This window comes from Xenopus laevis, chromosome 5L, assembly GCF_017654675.1.
Source record: "Xenopus laevis strain J_2021 chromosome 5L, Xenopus_laevis_v10.1, whole genome shotgun sequence".
NCBI classification, from domain to species: Eukaryota; Metazoa; Chordata; class Amphibia; order Anura; family Pipidae; genus Xenopus; species Xenopus laevis.
In genome coordinates, this window is record NC_054379.1 from 70,393,822 (window position 1) to 70,413,675 (window position 19,854).

At 38.0% G+C, this 19,854-nt stretch overlaps 1 protein-coding gene across 1 annotated transcript; it reads right to left on the bottom strand.

Moving 5' to 3' along the window:
- Positions 1-3,303: 3,303 nt before the first annotated feature.
- Positions 3,304-19,435, bottom strand: echdc1.L (ethylmalonyl-CoA decarboxylase 1 L homeolog; the record flags this gene model as incomplete). Its single annotated transcript, NM_001095484.1, is given in 6 exon segments — positions 3,304-3,842; positions 5,871-5,951; positions 9,003-9,055; positions 9,683-9,825; positions 12,767-12,988; positions 19,380-19,435. Coding segments are annotated over 5 exon segments (900 nt in total). The 3' UTR covers positions 3,304-3,439.
- Positions 19,436-19,854: the final 419 nt, after the last annotated feature.

Sequence of the window (19,854 nt, forward strand, 5' to 3'; positions counted from 1 at the left end):
CTGCAGCAGATTTTTCTTTTCAGAGCTTCCCTTGCTGCCGCCGCTCCTCCCTTGTCACAGTCTCTGCTGCCGGATCAAATTACTTCGGCTGTGACAGGGAGAAGGCGAGCGGAGCGCGCTGACTGTAAAAGTTTTAAACATCACTCCCATTGACCCAGCAAAGTTTAAAATCTTTGGGCCCTAAACACACTAGATTCCTTTACATCAGGAGGAAGAAAACCAGCGCAGCCTGAGGTACTACGTCGGCCATCAGTTATTCTATTTAAATCCACTTATATTAATATCCCTGACTTGTGTGGAGTTGTTGTGTCCCATGTTCAAAGTTATTTTCTTCAGTCCCTTAATTATTATTATTATTAATTAGTACAGCAATAAAATGGAGCCAATATTATACAAGTGACTAGAACTTTCTTTGTTCTATTTTTCCGTATTGCTTTTATTTTATTATGTTCTCCTGCTCTTCTCTCCCTCTTCTATTCCCTCTCAGTTCTTTGTCCTGCCATTGCTTTCCTTTCATCCTCCTCCCTCTCTCCCACCCTTCCCCTCTCCCCTCACCCTTTTTGTGAGCTCTGGGGGTATTTATTAATAGAGTGCCAAGTCTCCCAGTCCATCATTTTTCAGCCTAGGCTTATACGCGAGTCAATAAGTTTACCCAATTTTTCTAGTTAAAATTAGGTACCTCGGCTTATACGCGGGTCGGCTTATACACGAGTATATACGGTACTTTCCACTTCATTATTAGAAAAACAGTCACAAAGAGTAATTGGGAAAAAGTCTATTTCTGGTGAACAATTTGAAAACAACTGAACTGAAGTGTTTGGAAGGTGAACAACCCCTTTAATCAAACATCGAGAAGGAGAAAAAAACAACCAATATTATTCAGAACTTTGAATACCGGTAGTCTGAATTCATTAAAGAAAAGCGTTAAAGTAAATGTTGGCGAGGTTCAATAGAAGTCAATGGGAATAATCTCTTAACTATTTTCAAGTTCATTAAAAAAAAACATTTTTTTTTTTAGCTCCATTATAGTGAATGGAGCAATGTGATTCTTTGGTGTGTGTTTTTTTCCTGGGGAAAAAACGTGCGGAAATATTCTTTCTTAAATAAGCTAGTGTTACAGAAAAAAGTTGCATGCTTTCGTTTTGTTTTTTTTTGCTCTCACATTTTTTTTCCTTTGACCTTGATTAATAGGCCTTAGTATGTGAGGAAAGTGCAGAGATAAAAGTGGAGCATTTGAATTGTTGTTTTGAAGGCTTCCTTTTTTCCAATTCTAATCATTCTAATAATATTGAAGCTTGGGTAAGGATCATTAAACTTAGATCCCCACTGACTTCCCTGTGCTTGAAAAATTGTTGGTTAAACACATTAATAAATGCAATACTGATTACAGATCTCAGTCAGACAAAACACACAGCCTTTCCTTCCCTATCTTGTAAGCGGAGCAGGAGTTTAGAACAGCATTGCGTCTATGGTAACAGAAGCTCTTTCGCTCCGCTTACTAGATACTGTAGCGAACAAGGGAGGAAAGGCTGCGTGTTTTATCTGACTGAGGTCTGTAATCAGTATTGCATTTATTTGTGCATTTAACCAACGATATTACAAGCACAACGTTTTAATAGACTGTTAGAACGGACCAAGCATAGATGCCATTTAGTTGTGATTTCGCTGCACAGGGAAAGCATTCAATTTAATTTTGCATGCCTAGGGCTCGGGGGGGATGCTTGTGCGCATCCGCATGCCATGAGATGGGTATTTTTATTAAGAGACAGATGTGATAGAATAAAAGTATATTTGGCAATAATTTGGAATTCATTTCTGAACAATTTCACAAGGAAAGTTGGAGAAAAGCTTCTGGTAAGCAGTTCTTAACATACTGGCCAATACTTTGAGCTGCATTTGTATTTTAACTTTAGTTCTCCTTTAAGGATTACCTTTCGAAAAAGGATTCAGTTCACAGCCTGAAACAGTGGTATATTGACCTGGATCATATTTGTACATGGTTAGGGAACAAGCTGAAGGATAGACTAAAATCCCAATTCTGTTGTATTTTCTAATAGGACTCATGTTGCTAAGGAGTATTGCAAGGGCTTGTCCTTTTTTTTTTTTTTTATTTACCAATGACCTTGAGGTGGGCATTGTAAGTACTGTTAAAACAATACATTAAAGGCCCCTGATAACCTCCCATTGAGTATGCAGTGCAGTTTTGGCCTTTAATCTTTAGGTTATGGACACATACGTTCTTCTGCTGCGTTTTCTGTGCGCTCCGTGCTGCGGTCTTTAAAAAAGCTGACCGATGCGTCAATACAATTAGTGGTTTGAAGTTTAGGCAATGGCACTTACAATAGCATATTTATGCAGCGGAAATCTTTTTTTAAAAACCATGGTACAGACTGGCGAAAAAAACGTATGTGTGTCCATACCCTTAAGAAGGATATAAATGAGCTGCAGAGACATGCAACTAAACTAGTAAGATGAATGGATTCATTCAAATATGAGGAAAGACTGTCATGGTTGGAGAAAAGGCCCTTGTGAGAGGACATGATTACTCTTATATAGGGGACATTATAGACAGATAGCTGGGGATATTTTCTTGCCTAGAAAAGAACAAGAGGCCACCCATTACACTTGACTTCCTGAACAAGCTAACAAATCCAAATTTATTAAAAAAATGGCGACAAATTGAATGCGAAGGAAATTAGGTAAGTGAATGCAGTCGGCTGAAGTCGCAGCGTTGATCCAACGTGACGTCGGATCAATGCTACGACTTCATCAGACATTTCTATCTCTTACCTTATTTTCGGCGCATGTGATTTGTCAGCTGCATTTCGTCGCAGCGCGCCGGATCACGCCGAATATGTCCATGTAGTCCTACCCTCAAAGTCGAGTGAATAGGAATGAACTGCAAACTCGAATCGAATTTGATTCAAATTTTAAAAACGCGATTACAGTTTCTTCTCCTAAAAAAACCTCGAATGTCAGGAAGGCTGTAAAAAACTCCAAATTGATCCCCGGACGTCTTTGATAGGGTAAAACAGCAATTTGGCAGGTTTAAGGTGGTGAATAGTTGAATTTGAGTTCTTAAAGGGCTAGTGTATGATAAATCTTGAAAATTCGAATTTTAAAAAAAAAACTTGAATCGATTTTTAATAATTCCCTAGTCAAATATGACAGTTTTGGCCATAAAAAAACTCTAAAATTTGAATTCCAAAATTCGAATTTTCATTTTGAACCTTGATAAATCTGCCCCTTCATCTATTTTCAGAGGCATTCTGTAAAAAAAAGTATTACGCTGAACTACTCCAGTTCTGAAATTCAGTTTTATTTGGACTCTTATTTTAAAAATTTACTAGAGAACTATTATTTCAAGTCATCGGACAAGTTTAACCTTGCGACCCAAACAGACATTATTGAAATCAGAGAGAGCAGTTTGTCAGAATAATTATTTGTGTTTTGTTCCTTTTGCCAAAGCTTGTAAATTGGCAAGTCCCCCCCACACAGTTCCAAATATTTCTTTCTCCGTTCTTAATGCATCTTCAAGGTTCTGCTCTCTACCTGAAATTATAACTTTTTTCACTGCTCTGGTTACATCTGATGGCCCTTTGATGTAGGGCATTATCCAATTCTTTGCTTCTGACAAAACTCCAGCTTCGGTACCTGTTAAAATATTGTCAGCTAGCCCCAGTTCTAATGCGTTTTCAGGTTGTACTCTGGGTGCACCACTGAGAAGTTTAAGTGCATGTCTGCTTCCAACAATATGAATTAATCTTGCTGCACCACCCCAGCCTGGAACAAGACCCATCTGCTTATGGACAAATCTTATCTCGCTTCCTTCGGTCATTAACCTGCAGCAGAAATAGAGATAAAATGACTACATAAATAACTCCAAATATAAACATTGTTTTTTAAGCATACTCAAAATATTAAATGATCTTTAAACCATATTAAGACAATCATGTTAAGGCAATACATCCATTTTTTGTCCAGTTATTGTCATTAAAGGGTCATAAAAACAAACATAAAAAGTCACCATTCTGATGTGCTCGATACCTCCAATCCTCAGTCAATGAATAATTTTATTGAAATGGCTTTGCAAGTGTAAGTTCAAAAAAGCCACTCTGCACATGCATTGATGTCAAGTTTCTGAGCAATATATGAACTTGGACTCAGATTAATTGAGAAAGATTTCTGTTGGTAAATTAATTTTACACATTGATGTGTGTAAACTATCCCTAATCCAAATGGACTACATGACTACCCCACACAATTTTTTCAGATGGAATAATGTATAAATCTGCAATTTATGTCCAGGTTTAGACTGTATTTTCTTTCTTTTGAGACGAAAAAAAAGTTGTTTACTGCTATTGAACCTTTGTATTATGTTTATTTTTCTTTTTACCTACTATATATATACACCATAGAGTCAGGTGTCAATATTGACAATATACAGTTGCTTCTAAAATCCACACTGCATAATAGAAACAATGTAATAAATATGACATAGGCCATGGTTGATTCATATGTAAGTTTTAGAAAGGGGAGTCTTATGTATAAGATTTAAAGGGCACCTACCACCTTAAAATTGTTTCCACTGCCAGAATGAGAACTAACAGAGCCCTCACTATGGATGGGGAGCTCCTGGTGCAGGCAGCTAGGGCACACTCATGCACATAATGGTGTCCCATTTGAATAAATTCCTAGTTTTGTTAAGCAGTACCGAGTACTCTGTGACTACAGTCTGCCAAAAACTTTATATTCTATTAAGAGTGGTGAGGTCTCTCCAGAGTGGTACACCCCAGTACTCCTGGGAAATGAAAGACATACCACTGTTATCTTTTTTGTTGAAAGTGGAGTAAATTAATATGCAGGCTGAGAGCGGTTCACAAACTTTTTCTTATACAAATATGACTGTATGTATTAGTATTACTGTGCCTTTACACAATCTTTTTATTTCTAAGGCACATTTTCCCATAGGGGTACCTCACACCACAAGTTCATATTTATTAACTGATTATATCCATGCAATTATGTACTTTTTCACTGAGAAGCATACTCCAAAACAATTTATACTCTTGTTTGCTTGACTGGCTATTTTAATTTAATTGCCCATATAGCTGTTCTGGAAATTATACATAATGATAAAAACTCATTCTGCACAAGGCATGCTAACAGCTGTGCCATAAGATTCACTAGACCTCAATGCCTATTACTGACTACAACAACACAGCCTGCTTTTTCTTTTGATGAATATACCTTAATGTACTGCACTAAACATTGTGTTTTGTAATTACAGTATATTAGTTATGAAATACTCACCCAACACTTACTTATGACACATTTGTCTAATATTTCATAAATACAAGACAAGTTTTAATTTTGACTTGAAGGCATAGTGGAGTCAGACATGAGGTCATATTAAAACATTTGCCAAGAGCATAAACAAAACAAGTATACAAATGTGACTCTCAGACAAAATAGTTTTGTTATGTAGCAGTGAGACACTAATTAAAACCTCAGTACAGGAGCCCCTGAAGTTGCTATCCAATGTTCTGTTGGGAGAGAAATGTACAGAAAGTGCGAATAAAAGCCTCAAAATGTTGTGGTTTTTCATTTTTGGAGGTATTTGTAACAAATATTTTGACTGTCTCCAGGCGAGGGACATATTAAGGTCCGAGAAGAAGAGTAAAACAATACAACCGAAGCTGAACTCCCAAACTTTGAAAATCATGCATTTGATGTTAAAGTTCTTTTATTTCTATTAGCTTTTATGCTTTACAGTAAAAGCAACAACAATAACATTTCTGGACATGGCATCCTTCATTACAAGTTAAGTAGCAATAAAAGAAATGTGCAACATTTTAAATATAACATACCTGAAGTCGCACGCTGTACAAAGTTCTGCACCACCACCAAGTGCTTTTCCCTGGATTAATGCTACGCTAACAAGAGGCAATCTGTAAATAAGAAAAATTTTCATACAAACATTATGTATAGCATAATGTAATCACTGATGTCAAAAGTATAAAATATATGCAATCACAACTTATTGAATTTGGATGCTAGAGTTCCAACTGATCAGCAGTTAGCAGGGGCCATGTGTATGTATGTATGTATAGCTTTATTTATAAAGTACTACATGGATACACAGTGCTGTATGATTTTACAATATAAAAAAATGCACACGGAAAACAAAGGGAGGACACACATTATAATTAATGAACAGTTGTATAACTATACAGAGATTATGTGCCATGTCACAAGAAGGGTTGCCACCTTTTCTCAAAAAAAATACCGGCCTTCCTATATATTTATCTTTTTTCCCTATAAATAACATTGGGATCAACCATAATTTTTACCGGCCAGGCTGGTATAATACCAGCCAGGTGGCAACCCTAGACATAAGCGACACAGTAGGAAGGAGGCACCTGCCCCATATAGCGTACAATGTAAGTGATATATAACTTTTCTCTCATTCCCTTTCCCTGCATCTCCTCTCTATCCATCCCTTCTTTTATTTGATTCAGCTTTTTCTCTTGATTACATACAGGTATGTTCATGTTCAGCCATTGAGTCATAATTTAAAAAATATCTAGGGTGGCAAATAAGTGTTCAACCCATGTAACACCCAAATTAACCATCAGGCTATGTTCCAGGACTATTTAGACTTCTCCCCAAATTTAAACCCCCACCCACAGAGTTGACATCTGCACATCTGTAAACCACTGCCTTAAGATGACCAGATTTTCCTTCTGAATTCTGGAGGCAAGTGTCGTAAGCCATATTTTGCAGAATGCTAATTCATAATTTCCCACATGCAAAGCAAATGTAATTAGACCAGCATGAACTTCCCATTGTCTCTACAATATAAGGTTGTGCTGGATCACATCGACTATCTGATTCTGCTGCATTGTTTTTTTTCCTTCTCTACCTTTGATCATATTCTCTTATTCCCCAATTTTCTATTAAAAGCTTACTTTTAATGATTGCATCTTTTTACCTACTATTCCACAATCTGTTTTTTTTTCTCAACCACCTACCCTCTTTCTCATTATTATTATACCATATTCTCACCATCCTTATCGATCCACATTCTAGTAGTTTGCTATATATATATATATATATATATATATATATATATATATATATATATATATATATATATATATATATATATAATTCTCCAATGAGTATCCGCACTCCGAGGCAATATAGGATAAGGAGGGGTGCACGGTAATTTTAGCATACACCAATAGTTTCCAAACCAGCACTCCTTTTTAGTGAAAAAATTTAATTTTATTGTTACATGGTATCTTATTCCATAAGATACCATGTAACAATAAAAATTAAATTTTTTCACTAAAAGGGAGTGCTGGTTTGGAAACTATTGGTATATATATATATATATATATATATATATATATATATATATATATATATATATATATATATATATATATATATATATATATATATACACACCCTCTAAAGATTCACACTGGTGCTAAATGACATATCATCAGCATTATACAACATAGTATCATAAAGCAACAACAGCATGCAGTACTATCTCAGGACCACAAGATGTCCCTTCATATGAGAAGCCAATATAATTCAGTACTAGGATGCAGTATGAAAATGTTGAGTACAAGTGAGAATTGTTAGTGCGCAAGGAAAGATCTTAATGAAAAAAAAATGAAATGAAAAAAATACAGCTTTAACTATTCATCGGAAACCAGTTCAGTTTTAAGACAGTATTAATTTTGTTTGCTCACCCGTGGTAAAAACTATGTTACCGCAGGCGTCAAAACTTCCAAAAATGATTTCCCACCAGCAATCAAGTAAAGCACTGGTGGGAAGAAATACCAGTCGCTTCACAAGGAAAGAGTTTGCAAATCTGTAACTGCAGAACTGTGGAATCCTTAATTCCCCTTTAATGTAGACAAGACCTCAGATAACTTCCAAGTAAGGAATCCAGTATCATTTTCAACTATACAGGTATTTATGACAAGGAACAACGTATGAGGTTAAAAAAATGTATAAAAAGACTTATCTGCAAAACTCTTGGAACCAGACCCACTGTCCTATTTCCCCCGCAGGTTTAACTGCCTTCTCTATCCACCAAACCTATACCCTTAGACATGAGACCAGTCCCTGTAATCTGACCAACTCGCCAACCAGCTATTTCATGGTCCTGTACTCATCTCTCTACCAAGCCTTTCCCATTTCATATAAAATTATTTCTGCACGTGTTTCATGCCTTTTACACTCCAGAAAACCTAAGCTACTGCCTTATCAACTACCTCACATTTTGCTGTACCAGGTCCCCAATGCAACATTTCCTTTCAAATCCCTTCCAAAAACAACTATTTTAATCTAACCAATTAGACCTGCTAATTTATACCTACAAAATATTTATTTTTGTATTTAGCGTACAGGCCAGTATTACATTTCATACTTCACCGGCAACAGAGTACTATGTCGATTCATTGTCGATTCATTTTATCATCACAGTCTAAAGCTGGCCATAGACGTGCAGATATATCCTTATGTCCAACGGACAATCGTTTGTTGCAATCTCTCAACCTACCACTAACCATTCAGATTAAATAAAGTAGTAAAAAGAACAAATTAGACCATGTTCTGGCCATTAATTAAAAGACAGCAATCATACGAAAGTTATGTCCAACAAATACTAGTGACAGTCACCGATTGATATCATCAGAAAGGGAATACATGCAGAGACACACACAGTCCAAAAATAACACATTTGCGTCTATGGCCAGCTTTAATTAAGTTACCAGAACTTTACTACTTTATAGTAACAGCAGAAATCATGGCATCCTTTTGTAGAGTTTTTTTTTCTGAAACACAGAGGTCACATTGTTCATGAAAATGGTTATACATAGCTTTTAGTCTTTGCTAGAAAAAAAAGTGAGGGATAGACTTAATGTTCATTTATTATTTGTGCAGTGATATATGGCAAGAGTCAATACACAGTACTGTACCTCTGAAGTCTTGTCAGTGTATTTTGCATTAACATGCACATCATCATTCCCTCCTGGGGAAGACATTAAAATGCTTTTAGTGATCCCAGCAGGGTTATTTTGAAAGGCCAATAAAAAGAAATAAATAATTCACATTATGCATTTTAAATGCCCTGGTCAAGTGTTCCATAGGAACTAATCAACTCTCAGCTTTTACTGTTATAGCACAGTTAAATAATTAAAGCAAAATCTGATTGGTTGTTAAGGATACAGAACTGGAATAAACTGCCTAATTGTATAACCGACATTCTCTGCATTTCCTATTTGAGTGAAGATCCTACATTGATGTGGTGTAGTTTACTTTCCATCTGTTTTATAGTGTATGAAAGGCTGGGCCTGGGAAACATGGACCCTACAGGGTTAATCCACTGTGAGTTCAGGTGTCAAGCAATGCCCACCATAGCACAAAGTACCTATTATTTGTTTGCTGCAGCTGGGTTCACCATCCCTTTTTTTTTTTACTATTGGTGGGATAATTGTACCTAGGGCTCTTTCTGCTCTGCCATCATCATTATGTCAATATAAATGTGTAATTTACTAACCTTATTTCATGATATTAAACGGTATCTACTTGTCCTTCACCCTATGGAATTATGGCAGGTAGATGGGAATTATGGCAGGTAGATGGGGATTATGCTTACCTGTGGATTGGAGATTGCTTTAACTGCATTCAGATCAGAGCCAGAACAAAAGGTATTTTCAGCACCATAAACTATGAGCCCTTTCCCATCCTGCCAGTTCTCAAGATCACTTATCCGTTCTTCCAGCTCAATCATCATTGTTCCTAAAATAAAATTCAGCTCGTTGTAGCCATGACATAGCTAGCAATCCTGAACATTTTTTTGTTATAAGTAAAGGTTGCAAGGTTTAGCTCTGTTGCCACAGAGCTAATTTATCAGCAATGTGCTATTTTGCACCTAGACACTAGACATTTACCAGCAACCAGTAATTTTTCCACCAGCTGCAGGTACAGTGAAAGCAAAAATGTAATTGGTTGCCATGAGTTTCTGCCCAGGTGCACATTTGCCCATTTTTTTTCAATGAGCCTGTGCTTTTCTAACCAAATCTTCTAAACTTGGTCAGTTCACCAGGCTGCACTTAATGATGGGGGAACTGATCTACCCAGATAAGAAAGAACATGATAATTCTGGCCATAGGGTGGTGGTTGCCCTCGACACAGAGAAGGCCTTTGATACAATCATATGGCCATACTTATGGGAAGTGCTGAGAAAATATGGTTTGGGGCCCAGGCTCAGGAGTTAGATACGTGCTCTTTATGCCTCCCCACAGGCTAAAATCCTAGTGAGTAGTCTCCTCTGAGTTCCACCTTAGAAAGGGCACTAGGCAGGGCTGCCCGCTCTCGCCCATGTTATTTGCTTTGGCTATTGAGCCTCTTACAATTAGCATAAGGGTGGATCAGGCCATAGAGGGCCTGTGCATATTGGGGATATGTGAAAAAGTCTCGCTTTATGCAGACAATATGCTTTTATACCTTGCAAATCCAGATGCCCCTCTGCAGGCTTTGATACGAACACTCAACTAATTTGGCACCTTCTCAGGGCTCCGGGTGAATTACAAAAAATCACTAATCTTCCCCATCTATCCCCTGCCACAGGATACCACCAGGATACAGCTCCAAGTGGTGTCCACATTTAAATATTTGGGAATAGTAATTCACAGAGACCCCAGACAGTATGTAGCACTCAACATATCCCCGGTATTGACCAGCCTTAAGACATGAGTTTCAGTATGGCAAGGACTCCCTCTGTCCCTCCCTGGCCAGATTAACATTTTAAAAATTGTATTCCTTCCAAAATTCCTATATGTTTTCTACAATTCTCCGGTGAATCTGCCTAAAACTTTTTTTTAAAACATTGGACTCAGTGGTTCAAGGGTTTCTGTGGTATGGGGAGCAACCAAGGCTAGCTCTCACAACCCTGCAGGCACCTGCAAGCAGGGGTGGATTAGCTTTGCCCAATATTTACATGTATTTCCTTTCCATGCAGCTAGTATTCATACACTGGTGGGTGTCTCCAAAGCTAGATAACCAAGCCGGGGTACTGGAGGCCAATGTAATAGGCTCACTTGAAGTATCAGCCCACCTGCCATATAGAGGTATAACCTCCAACTATAAAACAACTATTCTCATGAGGACAGTGACCGACTCCTTCAACAAGGCATTAAAAATAGCCCAGGGGAATAAGCAGATCTGGTCAAAATGGACCCCCTTGTGGAGCAACAAATACCTATCTCCAGTCGGTGTCAGAATTAGCCTCCAGGGCTACCGCAAGAGTTAAAACGCTAGCAAACATTACCGCCAAAGGCGAATGTAAGCAATTCCAGGTAGTCGGCAAAGACTTTCCCATTTTCCCTAGAATGTATTATGCGTACATACAACTGCGACATGGCTTTATAGCACAATTACAACTTATGGAAACTGGGTTAGAGAAGTATCTAAGTAGACAGAACCTACAAAAGGTGGTAACTTATATGTATATCATATTGATGGGGGTCAACCAAAATAAGTTGATTACGGCTAAACAAAAGTAGACAGAAAACATTCCAGGGCTGGATGAGGAAATGTGGGAAGAGGCATTGGACTTAATACCCCAGCTTACAATGTCTGTTAGAGACAGGTATATACAAGTAAAATGCCTCCACAGAGTGTATCTTACTCCTCATAAAATATGCAAGGTGTGTCAGACGTAAGTCCAAAATATTTAGCCGAAGTGGGAACCTCTATCATGTATTTTGGGAGTGCACCCTGACAAGGTTTTTGGAGGGAAGTGTTGACATACATAGAGCAGACACTCGATCTTCCTAATATTCTTTCCCCCAGCCTGTGCCTCCTGGGAATTTTGGGAGCACTACCTATGAGCAACTACACCAAACTCTGCTATCTACAACTGTTCTATTTTGCAAAGAAAGCGATACTACTGCAGTGGAAATCGGTGTCTCCACCCACACTCGGTTTAATACTCCAGAGCCTGATCGGCTACACTCACCGATTCCGAGTGACTGGGCTTAAAGGAGAAGGAAAGGTTAAAACTAAGTAAGCATTATCAGAAAGGTCCATCTAAATATACCAGTAAACCCCCAAAGTAATGCTGCTCTGAGCCCCCTGCCAAAAGGAACACTGCATTTCTTTCCTTCTATTGTGTACACATGGGCTTCTGTATCAGACTTCCTGCCTTCAGCTTAAACCTCATTGCCCTGGGCAAGAGCATGCTCAGTTTGCTCCTCTCCACCCCCCTCCCTTCTCTACTGTAATCTGAGCCCAGAGCAGGGAGAGACTCAGGCAGGAAGTGATGTCACACCATGTTACTACTCCTATCCTAAACAAACATAGAGTTTCTAGAGCTTTTTACTCAGGTATGATAAAACATTCTACAGAATAAATATAGCATTCTATCTTGCACTATTGCAGCTAATCTATTGGCAATAAAATGCCTCCATAGCTTTCCTTCTCCTTTAAAACGGCCAACTGGGCTCACTCCTTCCTGTTGTCTTTCCTTTTCTTTCCTTCTGTTTCTAACCCCTGTTTTGCTATGTAATGTTTTTTGAAAATGTTAAATAAAAAATTAGCATGTACTAAAGTGCTAAAGGTGCCAATGATTATTTTTGTTTCTGGTATTTTTAGTTTCTATTAGCAATGACAGAAAACCCTGGACACTAGTGTCAGCAAGAAATACAAGAATAATTGACAGAGAGAAATAATTTCATACCTGTGAATGCATTCATGCGGGTAGGGTTATTTATGCAGATCTCGGCAATGCCATCATCGCTTTTAGAAAGATCTACTGATCCACCAGTAAACTGTGCAAGTTTTTTCTTAATTTTTGCTTCATTAAAGCCATGGCTGCTGTTATATAGAGACAGGCATCGGTGATGTAGCCATCTGATGTTTGTCATGCTTAGAGAGCTTCGCCAAACAAAAATGCCCATGTCTGTAAATGAATAAAACACATAAACTCTGTGAATGATTTTTAAAAAAGTACTAAAATGAAAATCTTACATATCATATACTTTTACAATATAACAAGGTACAAAATATAATGAAAATTACCACTAGCTAGGTTCCCAGTTTGAAAATCAGGAAACATTTATTTATTGCCAGATACGCCCATTATCTACATGCACAATTACATATTGTACCTTAACAGAAATGTAGGTTACATTTAAGAGATAAAAAAGCCTACTGTCGAAAGGGTAGGCGGTGATCTGCTAATTGGATGTCTAGAAGATAAAGGAAGTGAATGAGAAATCGAAGGTAAAAACTACATACAGTTAGGTCCATAAATATTTGGACAGACAAGTTTTTTTTCTAATTTTGGTTATGTACATTACGACAATGAATTTTAAATGAAACAACTCAGATGCAGTTGAACTTTTTTCTAACACAATCAATTCATTTCAGTGGCTCAAAAGTAATTGGACAAATTAAAAAACTAAAAAATGTTCATTTCGAATACTTGGTTGAAAACCCTTTGCTGGCAATGACAGCCTGAAGTCTTGAACTCATGGACCTCACCAGATTCTGTTTCCTCCTTTTAAATGCTCTGCCAGGCCTTTACTGCAGTTGCTGTTTGTTTGTGGGCCTTTAGTATTTAACAATTGAAATGCATGCTCAATTGAGTTCAGATCAGGTGACTGACTTGGCCATTCAAGAATATTCCACTTCTTTGCTTTAATAAACTCCTGGGTTGCTTTGGCTGTATGTTTTGGGTCATTGTCCATCTGTATTATGAAATGTCTCCCAATTAATTTGACTGCATTCAGCTGGATTTGAGCAGACTGTATGTCTCTGAACACCTCAGAATTCATTCGGCTGCTTCAGTCCTATGTCATATCATCCATATACACTTAGTGTCCCAGTGCCACTGGCATGCCCAGGCCATCTCACTGCCTCTGCCATGTTTTATAGAGATGTTGTAAGCTTTGGATCATGAGCTGTTCCACGCCTTTTCCATACTTTTATCTTGCCATCATTCTTGTAGAGGTTGATCTTGGTTTCATCTGTCCAAAGAATGTTTTTCCAGAACTGTGCTGGCTTTTTAAGATGTTTTTTTAGCAAAGTCTACTCTAGCATTTCTATTCTTGAAGCTTATGAGTGGCTTGCACCTTGCGGTGCACCCTCTGTATTTACTTTTATGCAGTCTTCTCTTTATCGTTAACTTGGATATCGATACTCCTACCTCCTGGAGAGTGTTGTTCACTTGTTTAGCTGTTGTGAAGGGGTTTCTCTTCACCATGGAAATGATTCTGCGATCATCCACCACTGTTGTCTTCCATGGACGTCCAGGTCTTTTTGCGCTGCTGAGTTCACAAGTGCTTTCTTGCTCAGGATGTACCAAACTTTAGATTTTGCCACTCATAATATTGTAGCAATTTCTCGGATAGGTTTTTTTTTGTTTTTGCAGCTTAAGGATGGCTGTTCACAGCAAAATCTTCCACATACAATTACCCCCCCCCTCAAATCGATGCCTCAAATCTGCTTCATTGATAATGAAATAATGAAGGAATTGCCCACACCTGCCCATAAAAAAACCTTTGAGTCAATTGTCCAATTACTTTTGAACCCCTGGTCCAATTACTTTTGAGCCCTTGAAATGAAGTAATAGTTTTAAAATAAGGCTTACGTTCCTCACATTTTTATGCAATCTTTTTGTTCAACCCATTGAATTAAAGCTGAAAGTCTGCAGTTCAACTGCATTGGAGTTGTTTCATTTAAAATTCATTGTGGTAATGTACAGAACCAAAATTAGAAAGAAAAGTTGTCTGTCCAAATATTTATGGACCTATGCGCCTTCATTCGACAGTCGGATATATGTATGCGCAGTTGTCGCGAACCGGCAAACTGCTCCAACTGCACATGCGCAGAAATACCGATCTCTCTGTCAGCTTACAGAGATCGTGGAAGATGGATGCATGGAACTCCGCTGGAAGAATCTGTGCCGAGGGGTAAATATGGAGTATGGGGCATCTCCCCGGGGGGTAGTTAGCCTGGGGGGTCTACCTGGGGTGGGGAGGTACTTTTTTTTTTACGAACAGGTTGAATTCTCCTTTAAGAGATATAAAAATATGCCTTAATTAGACTGTTAGGCAAATATTCGATGGAAAAGGGCTTAGGGGTACTTGTACATAAAAATCATGGCAGCAAAAAACAATGGCAGCTGTTTTAAAAAGGGTATAGATAGATTCACAGGAGGAGAAGGCTTTTCTGCCCTGTTACAAAGCACTGGTATAGCTCCATGTAGCATATGCTGTGCAGTTTTGGTCTCCAGTGCTCAAACTTTATTTTAACTGTTATATTATATTAAGCTAGATAAGGGTATGGAAAGTCTTAGTTGTGAAGAATGTCTGGCCAAATTGGGATTGTTCACAAGAGAATAGGCTCTCTGAGCCACACTGGGGAGGCTTCATATGGTATTTTTCATCTTCCCCTTTCACTCAGCAGTTAGGCAGGTTTTATTTAAACAAAACAGATTTTACTTGATAGATGTGTTTTTTTCATACCAAAGTACAAGGTTACTATGTTACTGATATATGGGACCAGGAATGTTGCCAAATCAACCATGGGAACCATTGCCAAGTGCACGGAAACGCAGCCAGAAAGCAACGCATGTCAGCTAAATTGTTCCACGCAATATGTCTGTATTTGTGCTTAAAGGAATTGTTCAGTATAAAAATAAAAACTGGGTAAATAGCCTGTGCACAATAAAAAATGTTTTCAATATAGTAAGTTATCCAAAAATGTAATGTATAAAGGCTGGAGTGACTGGATGTGTAACAGCCTGAACATTACTCTTGGTTTCCACTGATTGTTTACCAGGCAGTAACCAATCAGTGAATTGAGTGGGGCCACACCTGTTGCTTTTGAATCTGACCTGCATGCTAAGGATTAATTGAAAACTCGCTGAACATTTATGTCCCATGTGGCCCCCTTAAAGAAGGAAAGGTGCTATTTACCCAGTTTTTATTTTTACACTGAACTGTTCCTTTAAATCTTGCAGTTCACCATGACAGCCATTGGTGGTAAAAGGTTCTTAACTATTGGGCTCATTCATAACAACCAATCAAGTAACTGCTTTAATTTTGTAACTTATTTTTTATTTATATAGGCCTGGCATATTCTGCAGCATTACAGAAATGATACATCATCCACATCAGTCCCTGCTGAATGGAGCTTACAATCTAAGAGCTGTAGATTCTGGAGCAATTTTTGGTATCTGGAGTTGAGTACCGACTCCTGATAACTTTAAATACAAGCACTGAAAATAATCAAATCAGGTTTAAGAGTTTCTATAAAGGAGAATATGGCAAAAGCAATTTTGTTTCTAAGGACAATACTTAAGGTTGATTTTGGATTGTACTGGTTTACTGCCAGGTTCAATTTATATATAAGTTGTTTTAGGTTTTTTCAATATGTAGTTTAACTTTGATTTTGGTTTACAATTACCTAAGGATGTGCTTTATATTTTTGAGCTTTGGCAATGATAAAATGCCTTGTATGTTGTGTACTTAACGTCTTTCAATCAACATGGAAAATACTTTAGGTACAGTAAAACCAAAAAATGAAAGCGGTTTAAAGGAGAAGGAAAGGCAAATCTTACATACTGTCCCACTCAGTAGTCCTCATACAGTACTCTGTAATCGCAAGGTTTTTTTCCCTTAAAAATTTTTTCTCAAAAAGATATTTATATTTTAAAGTTACTGGCCATTTAATAGGACACTGCCGCCATGTTACTAAAGGAATCGCTTCTGCCAGTAATTGTTAACGCGCATGTGCATAGGTATGAATATTAATATTTTGTTTGTGGCTCACTAAAGTATATTTAGCAGTGAAATATAGATTCAACTTGCCCCTCGCTGTGCTCTGCTTGTGTTATAATCCTGCCTGCAGTCCCTCTCTGTGCTCTGCATGCTAAAACCCTGCCCGCAGCTTAAGGGATACTGTCATGGGTCCAGAATTCTGGACTGAATCCATTTCTCAAAAGAGCAAACAGATTTTTTTATATTCAATTTTGAAATCTGACATGGGGCTAGACATTTTGTCAATTTCCCAGCTGCCCCTGGTCATGTGACTTGTGCTTGCGCTTTAGGAGAGAAATGCTTTCTGGCAGGCTGCTGTTTTTCCTTCTCAATGTAACTGAATGTGTCTAAGTGGGACATGGGTTTTTACTATTGAGTGTTGTTCTTAGATCTACCAGGCAGCTGTTATCTTGTGTTAGGGAGCTGCTATCTGGTTACCTTCCCATTGTTCTTTTGTTTGGCTGCTGGGGGGGAAAAGGGAGGGGGGTGATATCACTCCAACTTGTACAGCAGTAAAGAGTGGTTGAAGTTTATCAGAGCACAAGTCACATGACTTGGGGCAGCTGGGAAATTGACAATATGTCTAGCCCCATGTCAGATTTCAAAATTGAATATAAAAAAATCTGTTTGCTCTTTTGAGAAATGGATTTCAGTGCAGAATTCTGCTGGAGCAGCACTTTTAGCTGATTCATTTTGAAAAAATTTTTTTTTCCCATGACAGTATCCCTTTAGTATCTGACACGAAGGAATCGAGCGTCGTCATAGCAACGAGAAGCTTCAAATTCCTATTGGTTGGGGGGATGGGCATGCAAATAAAGATAAGTGAAAGTCAGGCAAGAAGGGAAGGGAGATTTAGATTACACACATGCGCAGAGTCACAGAAAAAAGTGTTATGCGACTCTTCAGTGCCAGAGGCAGCGGGGTGGGAACAATAAGTGAATTTGACTACGTCAACCAACTGTGGGACTTGGATTGTGCAGGCAGTGCATTTACAACGGAATGAAACCTGGGACACAGGATTTGCACCACACAGTAGATATTTACACAGAATGGCTTTTTTTCAGCCAAAGTGTTTATTAACCTATCCTTCTCCTTTAAAGCAATTAACATATAAAATACTTTTAGCATGCACTGGTAAAAGCTGTGTGTTTCAGAAAGACTACTATAGTTTATATAAACAAGCTGCTGTGCAGCCATTCAAGCTGGAAAAAAGGCAAAGGTTACATTGCACATAACGGATAAGCCCTGTCTGATACAATGGTGTTTTATCTTTCATGTGCTATTTAACCTGTGCCTTTTCTCCTTTTTTCCAGCTTGAATGGCTGCCCCCATGGCTACACAACAGTTTGTTTATATAAACTATAGTATAACTTTCTGAAGCAAACACACAGTTTTTGCCAGTGCAGGGCAACAATACATTATATTTTAATTACCTTGATACACTTTTTGGTGTCACTGTTCCTTTAAAACGGAGACAGAGATACCATAAACTGAGGAGTATTTATGTACCAACTCCACAACCCCAGTCATTACCACATACCTACCTATATGTTTTACAGAAAACCATAATATCTGGGGGAAACTCCTTGCAGATAGCACTCTGGCTTATAGAAGACTGCTCTAAATTAATTGCTATAGGTTACTAGACCAGAAGCAAACTTTGCTCCATTTATTACATAACCACTATGTCTGTAAATCATCCACTTTATGTTAGTAAATGAGTCTTCCTGTCATTGAAAGTGAGCAAGATAATGATATAGTGAATGCTACTTATAAAGGGACAGTATACACCCCGTTTTATCAGCAATAAATAGACCTTGTGCTGAACAAACCTTTTTGCCTATTGTTTTAATTAAAAAATATCTATGGTTTCTGTTATTTCTGGCACTAAACAAAACAAATCCTGTCACTTGTGTTACCAAAGAACTTTAAAGGAGCTGATAAAACCAATTACCAGTCCACTGAGAAGTCCCTGATAAGCTGCTCAAAGATTGCTGCATAGATATGGGAGAGGTTTGTTTGTTTGTTTAAAGGTAATAGTTAGGGAGCTCTGAACAAATTGGCATGTTTATAAAAGGGGATGGTTCATTTAGCAAACCCAGTCCATCTTTAAAATTAGTACTTTATAATACCATAAAATAGGAAAATATGGACTCTTTAATTAAAAACATTATGCAGAATGTAATTTCAACACAAATCCTATTTAACATGCTCGTTTTTAGCAAATGTGTTTTTAGGGTTATACTGTCCCTTTAAAAATGTGCCTGCTGATCTCTGCTAATAACAAATGAAATGCACAAAGCAATATTAGAAGCCCCGCGCAAGTAGATGTACTGCAGAATGTGCCTGCAAGGTCTTTGTTGGGTTTGAATGGGTTTGCCATTTCATTAAAAAATCTATAAACATATATATTTCTATCTCTGTGTGCTGACAGGGAGCGACTGCCCCAGCCTGTCTGTTCAGAATGCACCAATGGCTTCTCTCCCCGTTGCTGCTTCCACATAATTCCCAGAGCTCAGTACTTACTGCAATGCTTTCTTCCTGCCTGTTTATTCAGTCTGGAGGGAGGCGGGACCTTCCTGTAGCCACAGTAACCCGATGTGAAATTGCTGGCAGCCAATTAACAGACTGGGAGACAGGAATCGACGAAACGGAAACACAATACGGGCTTGTGTCTTTATTGCTCTTTCTGTTTGACCGACCTTGCCTAGTCCACAGTGCTGGGGAGTGATTCAGACCAGCAATTTTTGATTCTTTGTACTGTGTGGTGATTACATTTGCTTCTTAACTCATTATTGTACTGTAAAGTATATGCGACTAAGCTAAGCTGTTTCACGCACTATATTATTAATGTATTTCACCTAAAGCGGAAGAAACATTCAAATCATTGACCCTTAAGTAATGAACTGTCATAATGACACATCTTTTATGATACTGTTCCTGTCATTATATGTAATGCTAGGCATGACAAGCACTTCATCCTAACCATGAGCCCTGGAAG